The sequence below is a fragment of the Galeopterus variegatus genome, unplaced genomic scaffold, assembly GCF_000696425.1.
Source record: "Galeopterus variegatus unplaced genomic scaffold, G_variegatus-3.0.2 Scaffold246, whole genome shotgun sequence".
Taxonomy (NCBI): Eukaryota; Metazoa; Chordata; class Mammalia; order Dermoptera; family Cynocephalidae; genus Galeopterus; species Galeopterus variegatus.
The window spans coordinates 296694-322874 of NW_007726357.1; the positions used below are offsets into that span (position 1 = coordinate 296694).

Here is a 26181-nt window from a genome sequence, read left to right on the forward strand (position 1 = left end):
TGAATAATTTCCAAAACAGAGTTTGGGCAAGAAGTGGCACCTCAAAGATGTTTGTAGGTCTTAGTAGAGAGAGAATTAGTAAAAACAAATATCTGTTCAGCCTTTCTTCCATCACGTCACAAACATGACAGAAAGGGCCAGCAATAACTATCCCAGTCGTGGTAACCAATGGCCCTGAAACCTGGTCAATGGTGTATCAGGGCCTCAGAGAGAACGTTTGTAGCACACTGGTTCTCAGTGCTGAATGGACATGACGAGCACCTGGGAAGTGCATATTTATCAAATATGAGCACCTGGGGTCCAACGAATGCAGAATCTCTGTAGGTGGCCAAGTGGTCAGTAGTTTCTAACTCCTCAGGTGGTGATGATGTGAACCCGGAGTCAACAACCACTGGTAGAGGGTGCCACTTTCACTGGACGCTTGAAGTCCCCATACGTGCCTCAGAAGTGAATGCCTGGCCTTAGCTGAAGCACCCCACTAACTGGCCTCTGAGTCTCACCCATTTTAGGCCAAATAAAACCAAGAGGAAGTCTTGCCTTGTTCCCCGTGCAGCGTGCACTGATGATTCTGTAACTAAGAGTTTCTTTCCTTCCACCCACATCTCCCATCACACAGTTTATGTCTGGGAATAGGCAAGTTGAAAGAGGAGGAGTAGAAAGAAGGAAGCTGAATTCATTTAGAAAATTCCAATCAATTTAGATTCCTTTCTTCAAAGTCTTAATAATCTGCCTCACTTTCCTTCTCTCATTCTCTCCTCAGAGATAACCATTATCTTGAATTTGATGGTTGTGGTTCTCAGCCTGGTTTTCCCATTTTATTTGTCATTCCCATGCATGCTTTTATTGTATAAAGACTCGGTTTTGTTTCTCTGTTTTCAACTATATATAAATGGTATTATACTCTATACATTTTGTGTGTTTTCAAACTTTATATAAATTGTATCGTAGTATATCTTTCTGCCATTTGCTCCTCCTTGTTTTATTCTTGAGATATAGCCATGTTGATCACTGCAACTTTGTTACTTTTTACTGCTATATAGCATTCCATAGCAGGCGAATACCCCAGTTGATCTGTTGATGAATATTTGAGTTGTTTCCAATTTCTTGCTGTTGCAGACAAGACAACATTCCTATGCATGTCTCCTTATGCAGATGTGGAGAGTATCTCCAGCATATTTACATAAGAGTGGGATTGCTGGGATGTCGGGTATGCATATCTTCTGCTATTCTAGACATTACAAACTAACACCCCAACCCAAAGTATGTGAGCTTTCCTATTGCTCACATTCTTGCCACATCGGTATTGCTAGACTCAAATGTTTAGCCAAAATTAGTTGTCTATTAAAAGGAAACAAAAATGTTTAGCCAATTTTAACTGGTGAGTTTTTCCTTAAAAATCCTGAAGAGGGCAGCAACTCCTGAAAATTACTAAACCTTATTTATTCTGGTGCACTCCAGTTTATGGGTCCCTCCCTTCTCTACTCCTTGAAATCCATTGACCTTCTCTAGACTGGTTACTCTTCAACCCATTCTCTCATCTCAGTCAGCTCCCTGGCAGTATCTAAGGAGGAAAGACAAATATAGCACTATCTGAAAGCTGAAGGTTCCCTCCTGCTTTTTCATTCCACATTCCTTGCACACTTCTGTCTTCTAAAAGGAAGGGAGGGAAATAGAGACAAGTCAGTCTGGAATTAAAACACTTTTCCCAGCTCAGAGTAGCGTGAGAGAGACATGATGTGAGGAGACAGCAGTCTTCTACCACTCTGAAGCAGTGGTATGTAATCTCATCAGAAAGCAGTGCACACTGACATAAACTATGCTCATATACATTGGAGAAATACCATAAGTAAAGAAATGTACTGCAAAGTAGTCGTGGCATTGTTTTCTTCTTGAGTAAAAGGTATTTACTCCTTTGCCTTCCTAGTTACATTATTCCTGGTTCCCTAAGGAAGAAAAACAGTGTTCAGTTTCAGTACATCTTCTAGGATTTCTCTCATTTCGTACTGAGCTAAAGTCCTGCCACATGTCCAGAGTTCCATGATGAGAATGCAGCCTTCAAAGATGCATTCCTTTAAACAAAGCAGATGTGAAATTGAGCTGTGCTTAAAGATTTGAAATGGCTGCTTTAGGAGGGAATTTATGGTTAGTGCTTTCAAAGTGGTCCTACAACCATCACTCTGCTTTTTCATTCCTGAAACTGGATTTTAAGTTTCATTGCTTCAAAATAAATGGATAAATAATAAAATTTCAGTGCTGTCTTGGGAGTAGGTGGGGAGTAGACAAATAAATATGAATTGCTTTTGCACTGATTACTGTTTTGAGTTATTAAATCTTTTCCCCCTCCATAATGGTACATCAAACTTTTCCCAAATGACATCTACCACTTTTTGTTAATAGGTGTTCTGGGGAGTAAAATTTATTTCATAGAAAATATTGAGTTAAAGAGTGTTTTTTTTAAAGAAAATCAGGTTCCTTTAATGTCTTATAGTCTTTTATATGCCGATGTGTTTTAGAAGTCACTAAGGTAGGACTCAGAGATTCTGTTTCTAAACTGGCCAGTTTCCTTTTAAAAGGAACATCTCACGGGATAGGAGTTCAAGAGACAGACTTTGTAAAATGCTAGAATAAATATTCTAAGGTTGGCTGCACCATCATTTCTAATCACTGCAACCAGAAATTCACAAGACCCAACTATATGTTATCCTTGACTGAAATTCTTTTATGATAGAATGGCCGTCTTAACATGTTGGTTGGGATACATATTGCCCTTGCATTGAATGTTGTTATGCAGACATTTGAAGCCAGTCTAATATTTGCTTCATCACATGTGACTTATTTTTCCTACTTAAATGCCTGAAGAATGTCTTTATTCTTGAATTTCAATTATTCATTCAGGGATATGTTTGTAGTATTAAGCGTTCTGTTGTCAATGTTTCCTAGAACATGGTGTGCTCTTTCAATCTGGAGGTGTGGAGATTCTTTCTCTTCAGTGAAATTTCCTTGCATATTTATGAGTACTTTTCCTGTCCCATTTACTGGATCCTCTTCTTCAGGGACATCAATTTTTCTCATGGTAAATGCTTTTGAATTCCAATCAATTATCCTCTAATTCTTTTTGTCCCGTTGTATTTATTTACAAGCCGTTCCTCTAGGTCAGTAATTTTATCTGCAGCCACATTTATTTTGTTCCTTCCTATGTCATTTTTTAAATTTATTCTATAGTATTATTTTTTGACTCAACCTCCTTAGTTCTGTAACCTTTCCGTAGTTCTATCATCTCATCTTTGAGCGCATGGTTTTCTGAGTTTATGTTCTCATTAACTTCTTACATAGTACAAAGCACTTCTAAGGAATTTTGTTTTGTTTTTTGGATTATGTTTTCATTGAAAGTGGGAGTTTTATCATTCTTTGCATCCCGAGTTCCTTTATTTTGAGAGTTGATTGGTTTTGTTTGTTTTTATTTGGGAGTGTTGCCTTAGCATGTTCTGATATTTGTCACTGGTTTTCCCCCCATCTTGTTCATACCAGAACAGCTCTATCCAGACCTTCTCTGTTATGATCTGGCATAGGTAACTTCTCCTTGACTCCATTTCCACCAATTTTGACTTGTTTTCCCCTGAGCTATGGTTTTAGAAGTCAGTACTGGATACCATCCACTTTACTATAGTCTAAGGGAATGATGGAGGCATGTAAGGAGGGCGGGGAAACTCTGTGACGTCTGTGTGACTTAGAACTCCTGGGTCCTGCTCTCTACTCTATGATTCGTTAGATGTTTTAAACTAAGTTTTAATTCTTCTTTCAATCAGGACATATACTCATGCTGAAAAGGAATACATATTCTTTCAATCAGGACACATATTCACTCTAGGATTTTTTTTCAATCATTCAGCAAATTTGTATTGAGTCCCTCCCCTCTGCAAGGCACTATTCTAATCTAGGCACTGGGAATAAGCCATGTGAACAAATGAGACAAATGTCTCCTGTCTCATGAATTCATATTCAATGTGGTATCAGAAAGAAGCAGACAAATAACCAATCCACTACCCTTCAGACAAAAGAGGGAAACAATAAGGGTAGTCATTCAGTTAGCTTCTCTCCAGATTTGAGGGCAATGTTGAGGTCTTAGGATTTCATTAATTCACCAGTAGGCTTTGAGGAGCAGGGAGGGAGGTCAGGGTTAGGAACTGCACTGTGTCACTCCAGGATATTTTCTTTTCTGGGCCAGCATTGCATGTGTGTATGTGTGTGTGTGTGTGTGTGCGCGTGTGTGTGTGTACACATGTGCATGCATGCTTTATTTTGTTTTGATGCCCATATTATCAAGTTTTACTCCTTTCCTAATTTATTTATAATGATTTATTGTTGGGGAGAAGGGATCTTGTGTTTCTTCTTGTTGGCATTCATTTTTTTAGTTCTAAGAAAAAGAGAGAGAGAGAGTGAGTCTGTGATCTGCTTTCACTCTGTCACCTCCAGCTGAAGGCCTCAACTAGTTCTTTTAACTCTAATTAAACATTCTTCTTTATAGTCTGCCAACATAAGATTGCCACAAAATGCTCTGTCCTCAGAATAATTCAAGTCCTTTAAGCTTCAGACAAAAAAAAAAACATAAAGCTGAGGCAGTTTGGTTGGGCTGCATGCCAGTGTAGGCTCTTGTTCTTAGCTAAAAAACATTTCAAGGATTTATACTTTGGAGTTTTCTAAGAAGTCAGTTAGTCTTATCCCTGGACACTGCAAAATGGATTCCCTCATATCTAGGAAATACATTTGTCAAAAGAGCTCATCAGTTTCATGATACCTTATGTTCAAGATTGTTCTTACACAACTCCACAGGAATCTGGTCTCTTTCCTGAATATGCCAAACACCCATACAGATAGCAGTAGGCAGGGACAGGAAGTGAGAAAAAAATACCTGTCCCTAGACTTCTACCAAGATATGGGCTCTGGGTTCACATTACAAGCCCCAGGCACCTAGATCTATTTGCTTAACCTGAACAGTAAAAGAACCAAACATTTATGCCTTTTATAGCATACAGTAAGAGAATGAGCATCACCTACAGATGTCCCCCAAATAAATCATATTTAATTCAGAGTATGAAGAGGATATTTGATAAATGCCGTATTTGTAAAGGAATTTGGATGGCACGGGCTTGCAGCTTCTTGAGTCATCACCATGCCTCTAATGTAATTTCCCCCATCCAGAAACGTAGTCCTCGTCCAGTTGCCTTGAAAGCTGGTTACCGTGGAGATAATTACCAGTATTATGATGACCTATTTAGAGGAATTTCTGCATTGCCAGAAAACAAATAACCACAGAGAAAGCCTCACAAACAAATTGCGCTTTCTCTGAAGGTGCCTTTTATGAACAATGCCATAGTTGTACTGTATTTTGTGTGCGTTGTGGGTAGATTTGTCCATAATTAGAATTTGCAAAGGTTTTTGTGAAATCCAGTTGTTTTTTAGTATTTCCAGAGTAAAGAAGGAAGTATAAACAGGCATAATCATATAGACATCTTTCCCCTTCCTGCAATTTGAAATGCATGGCCATGGTTGTATTGATTTCTCAGCAGTATTAACATTTCTTCCATTTGCACAGTTTCTTTTTCTTGCTCAGCCTCTGTTTTTTGAGGGTTTTCTAGGGGTGCTGAAGAGCAGTTGGTGAGGACTGATTTTTACAAACTGATTAGCCATTAATAATTCTTAAACAAACTATGACTACTTGATAGCTATTTTGATTTTCTCAAAATTATGCCACAAAGTCTACGCTCTAAACTCTATCTTGTCTTTCATTTTTCTGTGAAACGTGGTTTTGTTTGAATGCAGATCTACCTTTTTAAGTTTTCAAGTTTAAGTGTTTTCTATTAATCATTGTCCTGTTCATAATAGAAGAGACTAATGTTTCAGTTGCTGCTTTGCCCGGGATGGGGAGGGGAACAGATTTTTGTTACTACTTTAATATGTACTTATAAAAATTTCAGTGATAAAAATTAAACCTTTATTAAGTTAAAGAAGCAGCAAGCAACAATATAAGCCATGTGTTACCCAAAGTAATTGCCTCCTTCCGGTCTAAGAAGGTCATGTGTTATGGCATTTTTATATTTGTTCTTACTATATTTTCAGGCACAATCCTTTTTCTATTTTCACTCTTCCACCCATTGTAACTTCCTCCAAGGTAATGGCACAGGTGTCCACATTTTCTGTCTTCTCATATCGTCTAGCAAAGTGCTGGAGATGTTTTGGTAAACCTGACTTGTCATATCATTTGCCCTCCAGGAACTTTCAAAAGTTCTTTAGCTGGATAAATACAGTTTTCATCTGTTTATGTTCACAATGACCTGCCAGAGAGATTATCTAGGAAACACCCTCTCTTAAACCAGGTATAGAAGGTCGGATTTCCACAGAGCATCTTGAGTCAAAGTCAGTTTAATTGTGGCTCTGTTTTCAGTTTCTGGGCCATACGCTTGTCCTTGTGCCTGAAATCACATGGCACAAAACTGAGGGCAAATATCAAATTCATATTAATTACCTCACCAAATTTTTTAGGCTGGTCTGACTGCTGTGTTGAAAACCCCATTGTGAGAAAATGTTATTCCATTCAACTAAATATAACTCTTCTTTTTCAATATTTTTGAGAAGTGTATTGATATTTTAATTAACAAGTTCTTAGTTAAATTTTAACTCTGAGGGAGTCTAGCACACTATTTCCAAGTTGATTATGTAAAATCTTAACTTCTCTCCACCTAACAGAGTTGTGTAGGACCAGTTTTACCTAAAAAGCAGTAATAATGCTTACTGGCAGGTAGCCTTATACTAATTTTTACCATTTCCTAACAGAGGCATTAAAATCACAGAGGAACTGGCTGTTCAGCTCAGTTGGTTAGAGTGCGGTGCTAACACCACCAAGGTCCAGAGTTCAATCCCTGTACTGGCCAGCCATAGATAAAAAATAAATAACCCAGGGAGCTTTTACATGTAATTTCAGAGCCCATAAGCAGTAGCACCTCTTAGAACATTGTATCTACTCTCTTCTACATTTGTTCAATAAAGATTTTTAGCCATCCCTCTAAAGTGGCCTTCAGATTAAGTAACAAGTTGTGAGTTGTTTGAAGTACAGGGGTACTTCAAAAAGTTCATGGAAAGATTTGTATTATCTTTCAATTCTATTTTTCCAGGAACTTTTTAAAGTATCCTTGCATATTCACATCCAGTACTGCTTGGTAAGAATTAGGCCTTTTGAAACCAGTCCTGGAATCCTCATCACCCAGAAGGGTTCCAGACAAGATTCAAAATCAGACCTTTGACACTGCCCAGCAGTTCCACTAACTTAATTCATTCTGCACTTTTTGGGATGGATTTTCAAGGTAAACCACGAGCTTGCTTTGGAAAATTTCCTCTTTGTCTAATCCTCACTCCTAGAGATGACAGTGCTTAACATTTAGCACTAATAATCCTTCCCACCCTGAAGCTAAACTGGGAGAAAGGAGAACAGAGTGTTCTGACCTCATCCATACCACAGGTAGTTAGTTATTCAAGGGAAAAAAAACATATTTCACAGCCTTTCACTAGATAAAACTTGCTTTAGAAATAAGGCACAAACTTCTGAAGAATGATGTGGAATAGCTTTTCTCCAGGAAGATTCCATGGCTTTATTTCCATTTCTAAGAAAACTTATGTCTTTAACCTAGGGATCCAGTGCAAATCATTAACGCCCCTTGCAATGTTGTATGATGGTGATAATCTAATATTGATAACCTACAGAACTGTTCACTGCAGAAAGCCACCTAGGAAATAAGGCATGTGAAAAAAGTACTGCCAAATAACAGAACATTAATATAAGGGTACTTCACAAAGTCCATGGAAAATAGAATTAAAAGATAATAGAAATCTTTTCATGAACTTTTTGAAATAGCCTCATATTTGTGTTTCTAACAAAAATTTTTAAAGTTTTCTAGTCCATTTCTGTTGCTTATAAGAGAAATGCCTGAAACTGGGTAATTTGTAAAGACAAAATGGTCACTGCTAATAGTTTCAGAGACTGGGAAGTCCAAAGTACAGGGAACACATTTGCTAAGAGACTTGTTGTTCAGTAGTGACCGTTCACAGCAAAGCAGGGTGTCACATGGTGCATGGCAGAACCAAGAGAGACAGAGCGTGCTTCTCATGTGCTCTCCTTTAAAAGACATCAGAAGCACACCAAGGACCACCATCAAACCATCAAACAGCTTAATCCATTCACTGTGGCATGGTCCTCACAATCTAATCACCTTTTCAAGTCCCTACCTTTCAATTATCATTTCCTACTCTCAACAGTTACAGTGGGTTTTAAGCTTCAGTGAGTTTAGGGGAACATTCATTCAATCCACAGCACTAGTTAATGTAAAGATAATAACTCACTACAATGATTCCAGCTGGTAATTTTTATCAAGTTCTATCTATCAAGTTCTGCTATCAATTGGTAGCAGAATATTAGGGCACTTCTGATGAGAAGTTCAGGAAAGAGGCTGTTGAGTAAATTGGCTGTTTTCATCCTTTTAGTTAGTGTTCAGTGAATAAACTATGCCTCTGAGGTTTCCAGGGACAGCTCTCACTGGGAAGTGCCCAAGAAATCCCTGCAACATTCAGAGCCCTCATTCAAATGTGCTAAGAGAATATTGGTCAAAAGTGTCCCCCAAAAGTTCATGTATTGGAAACTTGATCTCCAGTGTAACAATGTTAAGATGGTAAGAAATCCAATTATGGTATTTGAAAGGTGGAGCCTTTAAGAGGTGACGAGATTGTGAAGACTGTGCACTGATGAATGGATTTAATACATTTATGAAGTAATGAGTTATCTTGGATGTGGTTCTGATAGTTTTATAAGGAGAGCAAGTGAGAAGGTTAACTCCCTTGCTCAGCCCATTCTTGCCATGTGACACCCTGTGTCACTGTAGAGTCACCACCAAGAATGCCCTCACCAGATATGTTCCCTAGACCATGGACTTTCCAGTCTCCATACTCTAGGAAATAAATTTCATTTCTTTGTAAATTACCAGTTTCAAGTATTCTGTTATAAGCAACAGAAATGGACTAATACAACCAGGAATCTCTTATCATTCAAGAAGTTCTTATTGAGGACCTCCTATGTGTCATCAGGTTCTCAGCTAGTGATGGGGGGAAAAATTAAAAATAGAAATGGTTCCTGTCCTTATGAGGCTTAGAGCTTAGTGAGGAAAAAAGACATTTATAAATCACACCAATATAAAGGACAAATTGAAGTTTTATGAGGACTATAAGAGAAGAAACTGCTTTAGGATGAGGGTTCAAAGGAGTTTCCCATAAAGAAATGATATTAGAGCTGAGCTTAATTAAAGAGGTGTGGAGCCCCAAAGAGGGATGGAACACAGTATATTCAAGGCACTGGAAGGTTAGTGTGGCTGGAGCAGAGTCAACAAGCGACAGAATCCTAAGAGATGAAACTGGAGAGATAGTAGGAGCCAGATTATTCAGGGTCTACTAGACTAGTGAAGAATTATTGGCATTTACATTACAGTGTAATTGCTGGATTATAAACAATATGAGTTACACCATGTTTTAATCATTCCTCCTTGCACATTGTAGAAAGTCTAAACTTGAGAAAGCTTATGAATTATGATGAATGTTCAGAGTTGCAAGATTTCTGTGATAACATTAACTGTGTGACTGACCATGGACTATTACTTAAGTTGGTCTCAAGTTCCTCATCTGTAAAATGAAGGTAGTAACACCTACCTCTCAGTTGCTCATGAAGAATAAAATAGATAAACTATAGAGAGTGGCTGGCTCAGTGTCTGGTAATGACTCCTTAAAATTTGAAAAGAACATACAGTATAGCCCTTAGGCCTGGGCAGGAGGAGCCCTTCCTGGGACCCAGAGTTTAGGGGGCCCCACTTTGGTCCTCCTCCAGCTACACTTTCACAAGGCCAACAGAACATACTCATCTGGAGACCACACCCGTGCTAGACCATGCTCTGAGGACCTGAGACTGCAAGGTTCCCTGCCAAAATGATCCCATGATGATCCACAAGGTCTTTTATGGTCTCCTCCCCAAGTATGACCACCTGAAGGCAGATGTGTACCCCATGTCTAAGGGGTGGCTAAGGAGCAGTGGTGAATGGAGCTTGGACAAGCAGGTGGGGTGTTCACATATGTGTACATGAAACTTCTTACACTGCACACTGGTGCTCACAGTGTGAGGAAGAAGGGACACAGGCCAGGGCCAGGAACAAACTGTTTACCCTACCAGGTTCCATTGTGGAACCCGGAGGCATCTGAAGATTCTGAATGTAAAGCTGAACTCTCTGGTCATTATAACTGTTTATTTGTCTAGATACGAAAACAGAAAATATGGATTTTAACAGATTGTGTTTTTATTTTACGATGTTTAACTATTCAGACATATGGTACATGGATGTGTATTTGTAGTCTTAATCTGGGCAAACATTATAGGCAGGTCTGATCCTATGGTTTAAAAAATTCTGCAGGGCCAGCCCGGTGGCGCACTGGAGAGTGCACCACTTGGGAGCGTGGCGGCGCTCCCGCCGAGGGTTCGGATCCCATGTGGAGATCGGTTCCCGCTCACTGGCTGAGCGCGGTGCGGGCGCGACACTGAGGGTTGCGATCCCGTTACCGGTCAGTAAAAAAGACAAAAAGGAAGAAAAAAAAAATCTGCATATCACACAAAATTCCATTTTATTTAAGCCATTTTAAGATTTATGGGTTTCCTGTTTATGAAAATCACATTAGGGTTATTTTAAATTTCCATTCTGCTCAGGAAGACTGGAAAAGGCCAAGGGTAAAAAAAAAAGTTCAAAGGAAGACAATCTATCTAGTGACCTTTTCTCCTATCTACATGAGCATAGACACAATCCAAATATAACTGTATTTGTGTTTTATGAAGTTGTACATCTGTATGTGAAAGTGGAGGGTGAAGAAGACGTGAAAGCTGATGATTTTTAGAATTAACAAAATGTTAGTCCTCACTCTGTGAAACCTGTTTGGACTTCCTCTGTGTAGTGTCCCAAATTCAAATCAAGTATTTTCCACCTGAGTGAAAGGTGTCAGCCTGCTCTGAATCCTTCTCACAGTTATTGCTGTACGAATCATTTAGCAAGAAAACACACTGTCTTAGGCTATCTTTCATTCTACAAAAGTATATGGGTTGATTTAAACTTGACCTTTCAGGAATTTATATCATTTTCTCCCAACAGAACTGTAAGTTGTTGGAAGAACAAATTGGATTCTATAGTTTTCTGTATGCCTTCACTCTCTTACAGCCCCTAGGAGTTGCTCAATAGATATTTGTACTTCACTGATTCATTCAGCCATTTAGCAAATATTTACTGGTTCCCTACCACGTGCCAGCTCTGTCTCAAGCATGGGGATACAGGGTTGAACAAGACACTGGCTGAAAGATAAACATCTGGCACATAATAGGCACTCAATGAATGAATGAATGAATGCATGAACAAATGAATGAATGCATGCATGAACAAATGAATGTATGAATTCTGTACCACAGAGTTAAGGAAAAATATTAAGAAAAATGGAGTAACCATTTAAGTTATCTTAGGCCAAAAATCATCAAGGTGAAAGATGTTAGCCTGATAAAATGTCTGTGATTCAAGAAAATGGAATATGAAAACCAGCCCTAGAGTACATTCGAATGTGCCATCTCGGTGGCCATTTATTATGTGATTCTGGAGTCTTGCAAAGAATTAAAACATTTTGTAGAAACCAAATTTTCTATACAAGGAATTTCACTAACACCCCTACTCTCACTTCTCAGGGACTAAGCATCTTATGTAATGTCAATTCCAGAGATATCAGTGTACACAATAACATTATTTTAGTTTTTACTGAGATCTGAAATACTGATGTGTGGTGATTGATTTTCATCACACATTTGCTTTATAAAAGGCAGTAAAATCACCACAGAATTATATTACTCCATGCCATTTTCCTAAATGCAGTATAATATTGAAGCCATAGTTTATTTTTATTTTCTCCTTCTAATATTCTGAGAAAAGTAGATTACCAGGTTGATCTCTCCTGCAAAGCTACTTATCTTCTTGACGTGCAGAGTTCCTGCTGATTTCAAACAGAGTTTTGCAGCCAAATGAAAGAGAACTATATCTGGCCATCGATGAACTAAAACAAAATATCTCTCTGGAAGGATAAGGGAAATCGACATTCAAATAAAAAAAACATAATAACAAGCCAACCACAGTGTTCAAAGTTTGGGTTTGTTTTTTGTGTTTTTGTTTTTTGGGGGGGTTTTTTTTGTTTTTTAAAGAGGACTGAATTATTCGTACCTTAAAATCTCAAACCAAAGATGGGAAATATGAGTTACTGACGACATCATAGATCTTAAAAACCATTATCTCTTTTTCTAATGGGGGCACAAAAGATGCCCTGTCCATCCTCTTCTAGGTCCACAGCCTCAACAACGTTGCATAAGAGCAGGAAGGGGAGCAACAAAAGGAAAGAAACTCCCTTGAAAAATTAGTAGATTTTCTTTTTTAAGAAGAGAAAGAAGCACTGAAACATTTCCAGCTAAGAAAATTTAGAGGTCATTACCTCAGTCCCTAGGAGATATACCCACACCACTGAAAAGTTCTAGAAACAGTTCAAAATGAGGTAATGGAGAGAGATTCCTCCATTCCCTCTAGAATCGTTTCTAAATCGCTCCTTTAATTATTCTAATATCATCTCAGTTCATAAACTTCCTAATGCTTAGATGGCAGAATATGTAGATGAAATATAGATATTTTAAAGCAAGTACATGCCAAGAATAGGAAATTAATGAGAGTAATGCTGATTCTGGCTAAACCAACCCAAGAACTGGGCAAGCCTGAGGTAGCCCCATTAAAGAGCACAAATCCCATTAGTCATATGATGTGCAAGAGCCCCTCTATTCTCACATTGTTTCATTTTGTACTCATGTTGAATTGTCTAGAGATTGTGTCTATGTGGATACGGAGTAGCATCCATGTGTCATATTACGTGTACTTAAAAATCCTAGCAGTGTTACCAAGAACAATGTTACCCACGTTATTTTATCAAGAAGAAATGTTTAATATTTTTTTAAAAAAGAAATATCTTACTAGTGATCTTTCATATGGCATAAATAAGAGGCTAAGCCCAAATCTCCAGAAAGAAAAATTAAATCGAATTTTCCATTTGCAAGTTTGTTTGTTTTACTAAATCATTTGACTTTTTGTTTTCGTTTTTGCTAATCGGCTCGTACAAACAGTTTGTCCTTGGTAATCCCACCAAACTCTTTGTAGTCATCCAGAAAGAATCAAACATAATTACTACTGCTCCTACTCTCACATGTTGGCCCTTCCTGAAAGATTTTTCCAAAATACAGGAAAAATAGACTTGAATTATGGATGAAGAATTTCATCTTAGAACTTGAACAGAAAAGATTCAGATTGTGTAAACTTAATATATTCCTTCCTCTACTAAGTGCGGAGCTCAAACCCTTACACTGCTGTTTAACCTGCCTGTAAACATGCACCATCTGAAATCTTTCTTTGCTGTATCCTCATTCTCCAGCTTTTGTATATGCATTTCTACATTTTCAGTCAAGAAAATGGCAATCACATATAGTCCATTTGGCAATGTTAGAAATCATAGTTGGAATTCAGTGGTTTCCCCCACCACCATGAAAAATGCTTTCTGTTTAATTCATAATAATAGCATTTTGCATTTATGTTTTTTGTCTCTTCAAAGCACTCTGTCATCATTAATGAACTAAATCAGCCTTTGCTATTTTATGATCTGTATCATTAAAATGGGGTTGATTTTCTCTGCGGTAGTCACTTATGTAATGTTGTTTTCTTCTAGTGAACACTGCACTTAACAATGTAAATTCATTTCTAAATTGTGCACTCACATAGAAAATTTCCCAGAATATATTTTTAATGCTGCATCCTTACTATAGCATTACAGGGAGCATTTTAATCTATACAGACATTTTAAACTACAAAGACACATAAATTCTTTAATGTAGTCTTCTCTAAGCACTTGTAAATTATTTATAAAGACCCCCTCAAGTAAATATGTTGAAACTGCCAATGATAGAAATGGAAATTGTTTGTGCTGTGAACCCCATCACTATTTAATTATTTGTATACTGTTAAATGATTGGCTTACTGGAGAAATAAGGCTTACTCAGTAAGTGCACAAGAAAAAAACTGTTGTTGGCAAAGAAACTCTGAATCCTAAATCTATTCTGTTTTAACTCAGCTGTCTCTGTGTCTCGGCTACTACTAGACCACTTTATACAAGTGCTTGATGGCTCATCCCTAAGAATTTGATCTAATGTGGAAAGAAAATGTCTCTCCAAGTTTAAACACACTTCCAAGTTTAGGCAGCAATGGTATCCTGCAGACCCTAGGTTGAGAAACTCTGTGAACGTTGGTTCCTCCCGACTTCTATCCCCCTTCTCTTGGTAAAAGCCTTCTGATTCCTGTTTTAGGAATCATCCTATTCTTCTACTCTTAACCTTGTACTTAGAATAGAGTTGAGCCTACCCCTCAACTCCAAGGGCAGGTCTATCTGGGCTTCCTAATTGATTTGAGGATGGACATATAACCCAGGTCTAAGCCAACCTAATTCATCATATTCTCTTTGCCACAGTAATTAATATAGAGTAAGCATTTCATCTGTGTTAGTCCAGTGAGAGAAAACTTGGGACTTTCCCTGGGAATTCTGGATGTGGACTCTCTTTTCCCTTGGATGGTGTAGTATGATGATATGAATTTGTAGCTGGTGCAGTCATTTGCATCCTCTAGAGGAAAGCTTAGAACAACTAGAAAAGCCAACATGTGGAACTTGAGGAGGACTTCACAGAAACGAGAGCAGAGACTCCGGTGAAACTGGGACCTGGCTGACATTGTTGGATATGTGTTAGATGGAGAACAGACTGAACTGCTGTAACAAAGAGACCCCAAAATGCAGGGGCTGAAAAAGATAAAATTTCTTTTTAAGTTCCTTACCTCCCTAGGGCAGTGAGATATCTAGGGACCCAGCATCTTCCTATTTAGATGTTCTGCTGTCCCCCTAGAGGACTGTCTTTACATTGCAAGGCAAAAGCTGCTTTACTGCCTTCTCATCAATCCATGGTTCAGTTACAAGAAAAAAGAAAGGAAGAATGGAGGGCAAGAAGCTGATTCTAAGGCAGGGTTTATCAATCTCAGCTCTATTGACATTTTAGGCCTGATAATTTTTTTCTGTTGGGGGCTGTCCTGTATGCTGTGAGATATTTAACACAATCCCTGGCCTCAACCCCCTGGATGTCCATAGCATCTCCACCTCCAAGCTATGACCATCAAAAATGTCTCCAGCATTGCAAGATGTCTGGGAGGCAGAATACCCCCCGTTAAGAACCATCTTTTAAGCATATGCTGTGGAGGTTGCACATCACTTCCACTCACATCTAAGAGCCGGAAGAAAGCCATTTGGACACACCAAGTCACAGGAGAGTCTAGGAGAAATATTTCTAGCTAGATGAACTGGTGTACAGATAAAATTTCAGAGGTTCTATTGCTCAAAAATAAGGGGAAAATAGATTTTAGGGCACAGTTCACCATCTCTGCCACACAACCCTGCTTTTGGACTTTTCCATCATATAAGCCAGTAAGTTACCGTTACAATCTACACCATTTTGAAATGGATTTGCAGTCATTTGAAGTTCAGAGTCCTAAATGATGCACGTATTACTTTCCTCATCCAACACTCTAAATTGAAATTTAGTGGACATTATTCAAAGAAAAAAAAATGAAAAGAATAATACCCTAGGTTACTCAGAAGCTGGCTACTGGTCAGAAGGGATTGAACAACAGCTAAAGTGAGGCTATTTCTTATCGAGAGAAGTCTTTGGTTGAAATGGAAAAGGCCATGGTCACAAGGGCCCATGGTCACTGTGGTAGTTAAGGAAGAAGACGGTATAATTACGCAAAATTGTCCAAATGAAAACCACAGGCATCTCACGTTATTTGTCTTTGAGCTGCTGTTTTCTAGTTCTCATTGTGAATACAAAAAGCCTTTAGTGCCTCCTTTATATCTCACACAAAAGGATCATTTCTTACAGCCAGCTGTTTGGCAATTATACTTCTATGAAGTTAGCATAATTTGAGATTAGAACCGCCTGAGGGAAGAAGGGGGTGACAGTGTTCTAGGGCATTAAAGTAGGGTATGGAATAGTAATGGAAGAAGTGCTCATTTTAGACGGGAATGGCCTTCCCAAAGTTCATCTTGAAGCCGATAGTTCTGAATTTAAAACACATTTTCCCATAGAAATTGTTTAAGTTATTAGATTACAAAAAAGTCCTCCAAACACAGAAAAGAAAGAGATATGTATTTTGCAGTAGTACAAAGGAAATGTTGCAGGGCAAAGGAAGATTTGTCTGAAGGTTTGGACTGAAAAAAATCAGTCTTCAGGGAAGAGATAACTTTTAAACTCAGCTTAAGGTGAGGAAAGAAAGGAAGGACATTTCAGTCTAAATGACAGCCAGTTCAAAGACACAGCATTTTAAATTCTCTGTGAGGAAGGAATAGTGAATCTCTACCACAAGTGGAGTGTAGGCTCTGTGGAGATAAGACAAATAGAATGGGGCAGTGAATGCCACAGTGGAGTTTGAGGTTTTTTAGTCTGCATGCCACTGAAGATTTTTAATAAGGAGGGGATGGTATGATTAAATATAGCTTTAACAATTACATAAAGGATGCTTTGAAAGTGAGGAAGGACACAATTGCAAGAGAGACTGGATTTCTGATTTTGAGATGTGGCAATGGGTTAGAAAGAGAGAACTAACCAGAGAGACGGGAAGTTAAATGGGAAGGATGTGGTGCTAACTGTTTATGGGAGGTAGAGAAGAAGGAATCAAAAATGGCCCCAAATTTTCTTTTTTTGCTGTTCAAAATATTGTGACATTTACATGCACATATTTGTGGGGTACAATGTGTTGTTTCAATACATGCATATACTGCACAATGATTCGCTTAGGGTAGACAGCACAGTTTTGAACCCATTAGTCCCCCACTTCTCCTCCCCTTCACCCCTCTCCCCTCCCAGCCTCTGGTAACCATTATTCTACTCTCTACTTTTTTGAGAACCACTTCTTTTTTTAGATTCCACATATGAATGATATTGTGCTGTATTTGTCTTTCTGTACCTGACTTACTTCACCTAACATTATGGTTTCTGGTTTCATCTATGTTGCTGCAAATGATAGGGTATCATTTTTTCTTTACAGCTAAATAGTATTCCACTGTGTAGATATACCAGTTTTTTTTTTCCTTTTTTTTTAAATCCATTTATCCATCTCTTGGCGATTATGAATACTGCTGCAATGAACATGGGAGTGCAGGTGTTCTTTGATATACTGATTTCATTTCCTTTAGGTGTATACTCAGTAGTGGGATTGCTGGGTCATACGGTAGATCTATTTTTAGTTCTCTGAGGAACATTTATACTGTTTTCCACAATTTCTGTACCAATTTACATTCCCACCAATAATATAAGAGAGTTGCTTTTTCTCCACATCCTTGCCAGCATTTGTTATTTTTTGTCTTGTTGATAACATTCTAACTGGAGTGAGAAGATATCTCATGTGGCTCCAAATTTCCTAACTTTTTGTCCTAGGAGGCTGGAATCATGGCACAAAAATAGGCTTAAAGGGAAAGAAATGAGCTCAGTAAGCTTCTGTCTGAAGGCTAAGAGAAGAGTTGAGGTGATTATGGCCTTATAGTATAGCACATGGACTGCACTGAATGCTTCTGCAAAGCTTGCCCATTGGGTCCCTGTAATTGAAGGATGATCACTTACTGAATTTCATACTTAGTTTCAAAGTCTTCCTTCAAGTTTACTTTATTATTCTTTTGGGGGGAGTCTCTCTACATGTTGAAACTGTGCCAGTGACACCAATGTTAGTGAAGACATTGCATTCCAGTGTCAGATTCTGTGGTCAAAAACTTTTATAGAGGTAGCAATAATAAATAATATTGGGAGCATAAGGCTGCATTGTAGAATGTCTGAGAAAAAGAGTGCAGATTAAAATCCTATTAAACATTTGTAAAAATAATGTCAAATATGATAAACTCCTAAAATACGTCCTTGAGAGTCTTGGGGCATAGGAAGGGAGAGGAGCAAATAAAGAGGATCAGCTCATGCTCAGAAAGAAAAAAAAGAACAAGGGACAGTTTAGCAGGAACAGTACCATGACAATGACAGCTAAGGTGGGATCAAGCATTATCTGGAAGAGGGAGAACTTCTGGGGTGCCTTTTGATACCCGCACCCAACCTCCCTATTTCTATCCCTTCCAAGGACAATCAAAATCATCAGGCCCACCAAGCTTTGCACAGCATGACAGTAGAAAAGGACAGTAACTGGAACAGGAGAGAAATAAGGGCATATGTGTGTCATCGCCTTCTGACTCCCTGACCAAAAGAGGATGGGAGATTCAGCATATATCAGATGGAGTTGAGTAGGAGGGAATGGGATGTCCGAAGGGTGACAGCTCACTCCATCCAGAGCTAGATATTAAAGCATCAACACTACACCAACCTGCTGGGAACTGGTTGTTGGAAGAAATCCTTTGGAAAGGAAATTCCTACCAATTAATATGAGAGATATATGTGAGAGGTCTTGCATTCCAAATTAACGCCTGAATACGGAAAAAGTGAGCAAAAAAGAATGGCACCAGACCACAGGCTGTCCACCCCATGAGTTATATTTGCAAGGTGCTGCCCAACTGGCAGAGCTGTGGAATTGCTCTCTCGTCCTCAGAGTTTTTCATAGGCTGCAGCTGACCAAGAAATCACAAAACCAGCCAAATGAGGTCTATGTCCGATCCCCGAAAATAGCTAGTGAGACCAAAACATTCATCTGGTCTCCGTCCTGGACCCTTTGCTCCCCTCTCACACAGCATAGTCAGTGTTCCAAGTCTCTGCTGTCTTGGTGCTGAGGCACAATACATGATTTGGCAAATCATATCACTACAGCTTCAACACAACAATTTCCTGTCGCTCACTCTGGACAGGGAGAAGTGAAGAAAGCAAGGAAGGAAGGGAGGGAAGGAGGGAGGGAGTTAGTTCTGTGGCTGAGTGGAAAACAGCAAGAAGAAACCCGACCATAAAATTTTCTCATGGTAGAAAGGAGTTAATAGAAAAAGTAAGGGAGGAAGCACAGAGATTACCTCTCCCCAAACACCAATACACATTACACCATCCCTGACAACAACTCTCAAGGCTGAGGGATTCTGTTTCTCTGCTTCCTCATTTTAGTAGCATAAAAAAGTAGGTACTTCATACAGAATTTGCCCAAGTGTATCTACATTAACGGGCCTCAGTATCTGGAAAGAAGGCTCAATAAATCACTGTTCTGACTCACACTATCGTAGAGCCTCAGTAATAAGATTCCACATCTGCTTAACTTTTCAGCTATGTGTAATTGGATCTGTTGACTTCAGGAGTGGGAGAACACTGTACAGGATGCTGGATTTGTTTCCCATCTTACACCTCGAGACCACCTCATGCAGGCAGTACTGGAAGAAATCCTCCCTTTGTCTTTTATCTCATACATGATTAAATTCTTCATTAATGAACCATTGGCTTAGACTGAGCGTGCTTCTTTCCAGAAATAAATTGACACTGGGACAGCTTTGCTTACTTCTGCAGCAAATGGGAGGACTTTTCCCATGTGCTAATGGTGGGCACCAATTCAGCCAAGTGAGTTGAGGGAGAGTCAGTTTCACAGATGCTGACTTAGATGTTAGCCCTTTCATAAAACTATAATACTACTCAGTAATAATATCTGCCAGGCGCACTTTGAACCTCTTTCCACATGGTAACTCAGTTTAATCTTCACAACTCTGTGAACGAGGTAGTATCATTTTCACCACCTTACAGCTGAAAGAATTGAGGCATGAAGAAGTTAAATAACTTGTTCAAGACCACACAGCTACCAAGTAGCAGAGCCAAGATCCGAATCACGCTGGCTCTGGAGTCCATACTTGTAAATGCTATACTGAATTATCTTTCCAACAAATCATGAAGAGCAGCAGGTTTAGAGTCAGTAAACCCTGCTTTGAGTTCTTAGAAAAGAAAAATCTTTCTGAGGCTCAGAAACAATTCCTCGCTAGGATTGTTGTAAGAATTATAAAGGAGATGACATAATTTTTAATTATATCATTTTTAATTACATATATATAACTTAGAAAGTGCTCTATAAATATAAAGGAACATTCTCATTTTAAACCTTGTAAAAATTATTCTTAGCTATCATTTCATCCACTTTCACTAACTTTCCCATGGATCCTGAAACATCTGTCCATTACTATTATCTTCTGATGGTATGTTTTAGGTTCATTTTTTTTAATTAAAAAGACAAACTTTTTGAAGGATTTTGCTTTGAAGAACAGAGTAATTTTTTAGAAGAGTGCAAAGAATATCAATCTTTTCCAAAAGATCACTTTCTAAACCTATTAAAACTTGACTCTCATCCTCGAGCCTTCCTAGATAAACAACAGAATCCTCTCTTCATATCTGGTTGTGGTATTAGCTTTTTGTTGCTGCTGTAACGAATTATCACAAACTTAAAACAACATATATTTATTATCTTGCAGTTCTATAGGTTAGAAGTCTGACACATTCACTTAGGAAGAATAAGTTCAAGAGATCTATTGTACAATATGAGGACTGTAGTTAATAACAATGTATTGTATTCTTGAAAATTGCTCAGAGAGTAGCTTTTAAATATCACAAGAAATGATTATGTGAGATAATACATATGCTAATTAGCTTGATTTAGCCCTTCCACAATGTATTCATATTTCATAACATCATATTATACATAATTAATATATAAAATTTTATTTGCCAATTTAAAAATTTAATTTTTAAAAATTATTTTCAAAGAAAAGTCTGACATAAGCCTCCCTAGGCTGAAACCAAGGTGTCGGCAGGGCTGAATTCATTTCTGCAGGCTCTAGGTAAGAATCCATTTCCTTGCTTTTCTAGCTTCCAGAGGCCACCTACATTACTTGGCCTGTGGTCCCTTCCTTCATCTTCAAAGCCAGCAATGTAGCTTGTCTCTGACCCTTCTTCTATTGTCACCTCTCTTTCTGAACACAGCCAAGAAAAATTCTCTGTTTTTAAGGACTCATATGATTAGATCAGGCCCTCCTAGGTCATCTAGAATGACCTTCTCATCTCAAGATCCTTAACCTTAATCACGTTTGCAAAGTCCCTTTTGATGTACAAGGTAACATATTCACAGGTTCCAAGGATCAAGATGTGGACATCTTCAGGAGAGCTATTATTCTGCCTACCATAATTAAGAATGTTAGGAACAAAAAAAACGAATGTAGTTTATTAAAAAGGCTTGTCAATATCTAAAAGTTTGAGGATGGTTACATTACAGTGTCCTGAAAAACCTCTAAGTCATAACAGCTATTAATAACACAAAGCAGATAAAGTCCAGCTAAGCTGATTTCAGACAAAAAGAAAGCCTGACAATGGTGGGTGAAGGATAGCGGTGCCACATCAGCAACAAAACCAAATGATGGACCAGAGCATTATTAAAGTGAGGCAATGAATCACATTCATTATACCTACAGTGTATTTATTACTGGGAATGAAGAACCTTCTTTCTGATCCTAGCTCATCGTTTTCCAGAAGTGATAACTTACATTCATACATTATTAGACACTGTATAGACATCAGAAAAGAGAGCTTCCTTTCTATCAATGTTTAAAAAAAGAGACTGTATTATTTTTTTAAGATAAATTAAATAAAGAAATGAAGTGCCCCAGGTCTTGTGCCTGTTTCAATGGCAACAGGTATTATCTTAATGGTGTTGAAGAAGTGTTGTCAGTATTTAGATGATGCAGATTTCTGTGAGTGCTTGTTTCGGGGAACAGAAGGAATAGATGCAGTCACAGAGACATAGAGTGCCTGAGGACAGTAGCCCGATTTTGTAGCTTGCATATTTCCCTATACTATTTACATGTTTCCAAAAACCCAAGAGATGTTTAGGATGCATGGTGTCCAGTTGCTCTACACAGGAAAAGCAATAGCAATGTTAGTGAGTCTCCTTATAGCATATTTGATCATGTCCATAAAATTGTGTCTTATTATGCAATCACTAGGATTTCTAAGCCACCAAGAAGCTCTCGACTGACAAGAATTTGCTTTGCAAAACTGACCCTAAAACAGAACAAATTTAATTACACAGAGGCCTACTTTGCAGAAGAGATAATCTTGGCCTTAACATATTTTTGTGTCCTTAAAGCACAGGTGTGACTTAGTTGGGTGAGCATGCTTCCATAGAGAGGACTCAGCCAGTAGTTAGGGAGACAGGAGCAAGGGCTAGATCCCAGAAAAAGTTACTAATGAGCTAAGCAAGGGATTAGGGCCAATTCCAAAGAAACCAGAGTTCAGGACAAGACTTCAGTGCAATGAAAGAACCAGAGGACACTTAGGAAATCAAGCCAATCAAGGAGCAGGTGAAAATGGAGAAGACTGGAGAAATGGAGACGCAATCTAAGATTTCACATTGCTTGGCTAAGAAAATGCTCAAATGTACCCCTTTCAGGTACATAAGACATCAGTCTTAGACAGTCAAGACTTATCCAGGCAAAAAGCTGATAGAGAATAAGACCCCAGACTTATGGCCAGCCTATGTTATGATTACAACGGGAATTTTGCCCGCAAAGTAAGTTGTTTGGTACCTGTGTCAGGGTGAATCTGCAAAGGCAAAGACTGAGACTGCTTATTCATAGCAGCCCCAAACCTGCTCCTCTTTCAACTCTCTGTCCTCTCTTTTACATATCAAGAAATTATGGAATACCTCTGAGTCATTTGTGAATACCTATTTTACAGTCGTGTTGTCAGAATTGGCAGATTCTGCTTATAAAAGCAACAGATCAGCAGGTCCTTCATTATCTCTCTGACCTCACCACCTACCTCTCTCCCCTTTGCCTTCTATTGTTCCTCAAACATGCAGGAAAAGGTGCACCTTAGGGCCTTTGCAGGTACTGCTCCTTCTGGCTGGTACAAGTTTTGCCATATCTTCAAGTGACCTGTTCCTTCTTGTGATTTGGTTCTCAGAGCAAATGTTTCCTCCTCAATAAGGACTTTCAGGATGACCTTTCCTAAATAACTCCTTTTTCCTTAAGGCATTAATCACATCATATTAGAACTCTTAGAAAAATCCAAAATCAACTTGTTGGGTTTTTAATTTGTTCACTCAAATGGCAAATGTGCAAGAATTTTTTTATTATTTACTGTATTGAATGAATCAGCAAATGGTCATAGTGCTTTCTTGAGAAAATCTATGCCTTAGTTAGGTTGATAATGTTTCAACACATGAACACAGGAGGTATATGTGGGTATTTAGTCAGTGCCAAAAAGCAACTGGAGGCTTGACTATCTTTGTAAAAGTGCAACAGGTTGGATGGGGGAGCTAGGGAACTTTATAAACAAACAAGGTCTCTGAACCAAAAATCAACAATAAGATGGATTATCAGTGAAAAGACTTTTTTTTTTTTCTTTTTTTTTTTAACTGACCATCTATTTAGTTGATGAAGCTGGTTTCTCATCTCTAGACCTGGTTTTTAAAGATATTCTTCATTTTGATGAAAATCTTCACTACAATCTCTTCAACTGGATGTAGCATTTAAAAAAATCTCCAAATGACACATATCCAAGTAATGTGGGCTCTAGGACATTGGGAAGAAGAAAGGACTGAGAGTCAGGAGACCCAGATTATGAAGCCCTAAATAAGTACCGCTTATTCATTCAACAAAAATTAAAAATCTGCCAAGCTTTGTTTTAGTGAGTTCAAATAGTGAATGTGGCAAACAAAGTTTCTGCCCCTTAGGAGTCATGTTCCACTGGGAGAAAGGGGAAGAGAGATAAAAAAAAAACCTTTATTCATCTGAGGTTTTCTCTTCTAAAAATATGTGGGCATTAGACTAGATTATCTGTAAAGTTTCTCCCAGCTCTACATGTTCTGAAAGAGAGGAGAGAAAATTTGAAAGGCTTAGCAGTGGTTATTTTTGGAAAGTAAAATCATGGATTTAAAATTGTTTCTTCTTTTTGCTTATCATTGCTTTCTGATTTTTTTTTCTATAACAAAGATATATTATGTATGAAATGAAAAAATGCTTAAGAAAAATGAGAGAAATTTTCCTTTCAATCCTGGACATTGGTTCCAAGTTCCTAGACCTGAAGGTTTGTCATTCATCCAGTAGTAATAGGAGCTGTAAATGGGAATTGTCATACTGCCCCGGTGATTTACTTATTACTTTACCTTTCCCTAATGAAGCTTCAGGAAAACTGCTCAGGGAATCTTTCCGCCCCTATTCTCCTTACTTCTGTGCTTCTGTAGATACTGGCCTCTTCTCTTTTCCTTGAACACTTGAAGAATGTTCAGACACATCTCTCTCTCTCTCTCTTTCTCTCTCTCTCTCTCTCTCTGTCTCTGTCTCTGTCTCTGTCTCTCTTTCTCTCTCTGTCTCTCTTTCTCTCTCTGTCTCTGTCTCTCTTTCTCTCTCTCTCTCTCTCTCTCTCTCTCTCTCACACACACACAAACACTGCCAGCCTCTTCTCACCCTTCAACCTTCACACCTCAGCTTAAATGTCACCTCCACAAAGAGGCCTTACCTGAGCAATCTAACAATTTCATTCCTACCTTACCACTCACCATACCATCTCTGTTATCTATCATATCTCTCTTCTGCTTTTTCTTTCTTGAACACTCTTGTCAGCTTGTAATTTCATCTGCATTTTGTTTCTTAACAAGCTTATGGTCTATATTCCCCCACAAGCCTGAAGTTCCATCATCAAGACAGGGATGTTGTGTTCACTGCTATATCCCAAAGGCCTAAAGGTGCCTATCACGTCATAGGCACTTAACTAATACTGGCTGAGTAAATGAATAAATGAATGAATGAAATGGCTCTTCTGTCCTCTCTGTGTCAAGAGTTTTATTCCCATGCAGCAGTGTGCTGTAGGCAAGCCCTTTGTCAGCTCTTGTATCCAACTGATAAATTTTGAGGGATTTTGCAAGTCAGTTGTTAAACTCTCAGAGACTTGAAATTGGCCATGATGACAGTGTTTATACCAGGGACGTCAGCAAATGTATACATCAAGTCTTTTCTTTCCCTAAAGATCTGGTTTACTAGCACACCATTGCTCTCATCTCCTAAATCCAACTGTAAATACTGAGATATTATAGCGAAATATATGCTACATATGTTACTTACAATATTTCAATTAAAAATATTTAAAACTTTTAAATATACTAAATATGTGCTATATAATTATTTACCTGTTGGAAACAGTTGTTCCTTTTATAAGCTAAATTATGATCTAAAATATATGTGTCTCTGATCTCCTAAAGTTTTTGTTTCTGTTTTTCAGATCCTTATGTGAAGATTCATCTGATGCAGAATGGCAAGAGGTTGAAGAAGAAAAAGACAACAATTAAAAAGAACACACTTAACCCCTACTACAATGAGTCATTCAGCTTTGAAGTACCTTTTGAGCAAATCCAGGTAATGTCAAACATGATTTTGTCTTCCTATTTAATTTCACTTCTTCAGACCACACAAATTATACCCTCCGTGTATAATTATCAGCACATATCCTTCATTAGGACTGCCATTCTTATGACCATGCACATTTGATGCTTGAGCTCCATTAAGAGGGATATGATAAAATATACAGAACAGGATGTACTGATGCATCAGCCCAACAGCTGGCATTCTGTTGAGCAGAAATAAGGTAGAGAAAAGAAAATCAACAGAAAACTCTGCTAACTCAAAAAGTGCATCTACAAAGGTTAAAAGGCCAAGAGAATATGAGAACTCACTGTTTACTCCCAGGCCATAATAAGTAATTCTCCTTATCACATCTTTAAAGGAAAAAATAGAGATAAGAGAAGTACTTTTGGTTGATGCTAAATATGCAGAATCTTGAATCTTTATTAATGATGATTAAGAACAGAAAAACTAGGCTAAGTTGTATTTTTAGTTATTTAAATTCAGCTTTCTGTGTCTGAGTTGGAGTAGATGGATGTTTTTGTAAAAATGGAGTCTTAATTTGCTAGACAATAATTATGATGGGAAGTATTCTATTAAAGACCTTGTGATTAA

General features: G+C 38.2%; 1 protein-coding gene across 1 annotated transcript in view; it reads left to right on the plus strand.

Moving 5' to 3' along the window:
• SYT1 (synaptotagmin I) overlaps positions 1–26181 on the plus strand; it is a gene marked incomplete at its 5' end in the record, with an annotated part of 161326 nt that overhangs the window by 128564 nt on the left and 6581 nt on the right. Inside the window, one exon of the mRNA XM_008566491.1 lies at positions 25448–25581. Coding sequence (XP_008564713.1) covers positions 25448–25581 — 134 coding nt within the window. The remainder of the gene's footprint in view (positions 1–25447; positions 25582–26181) is intronic.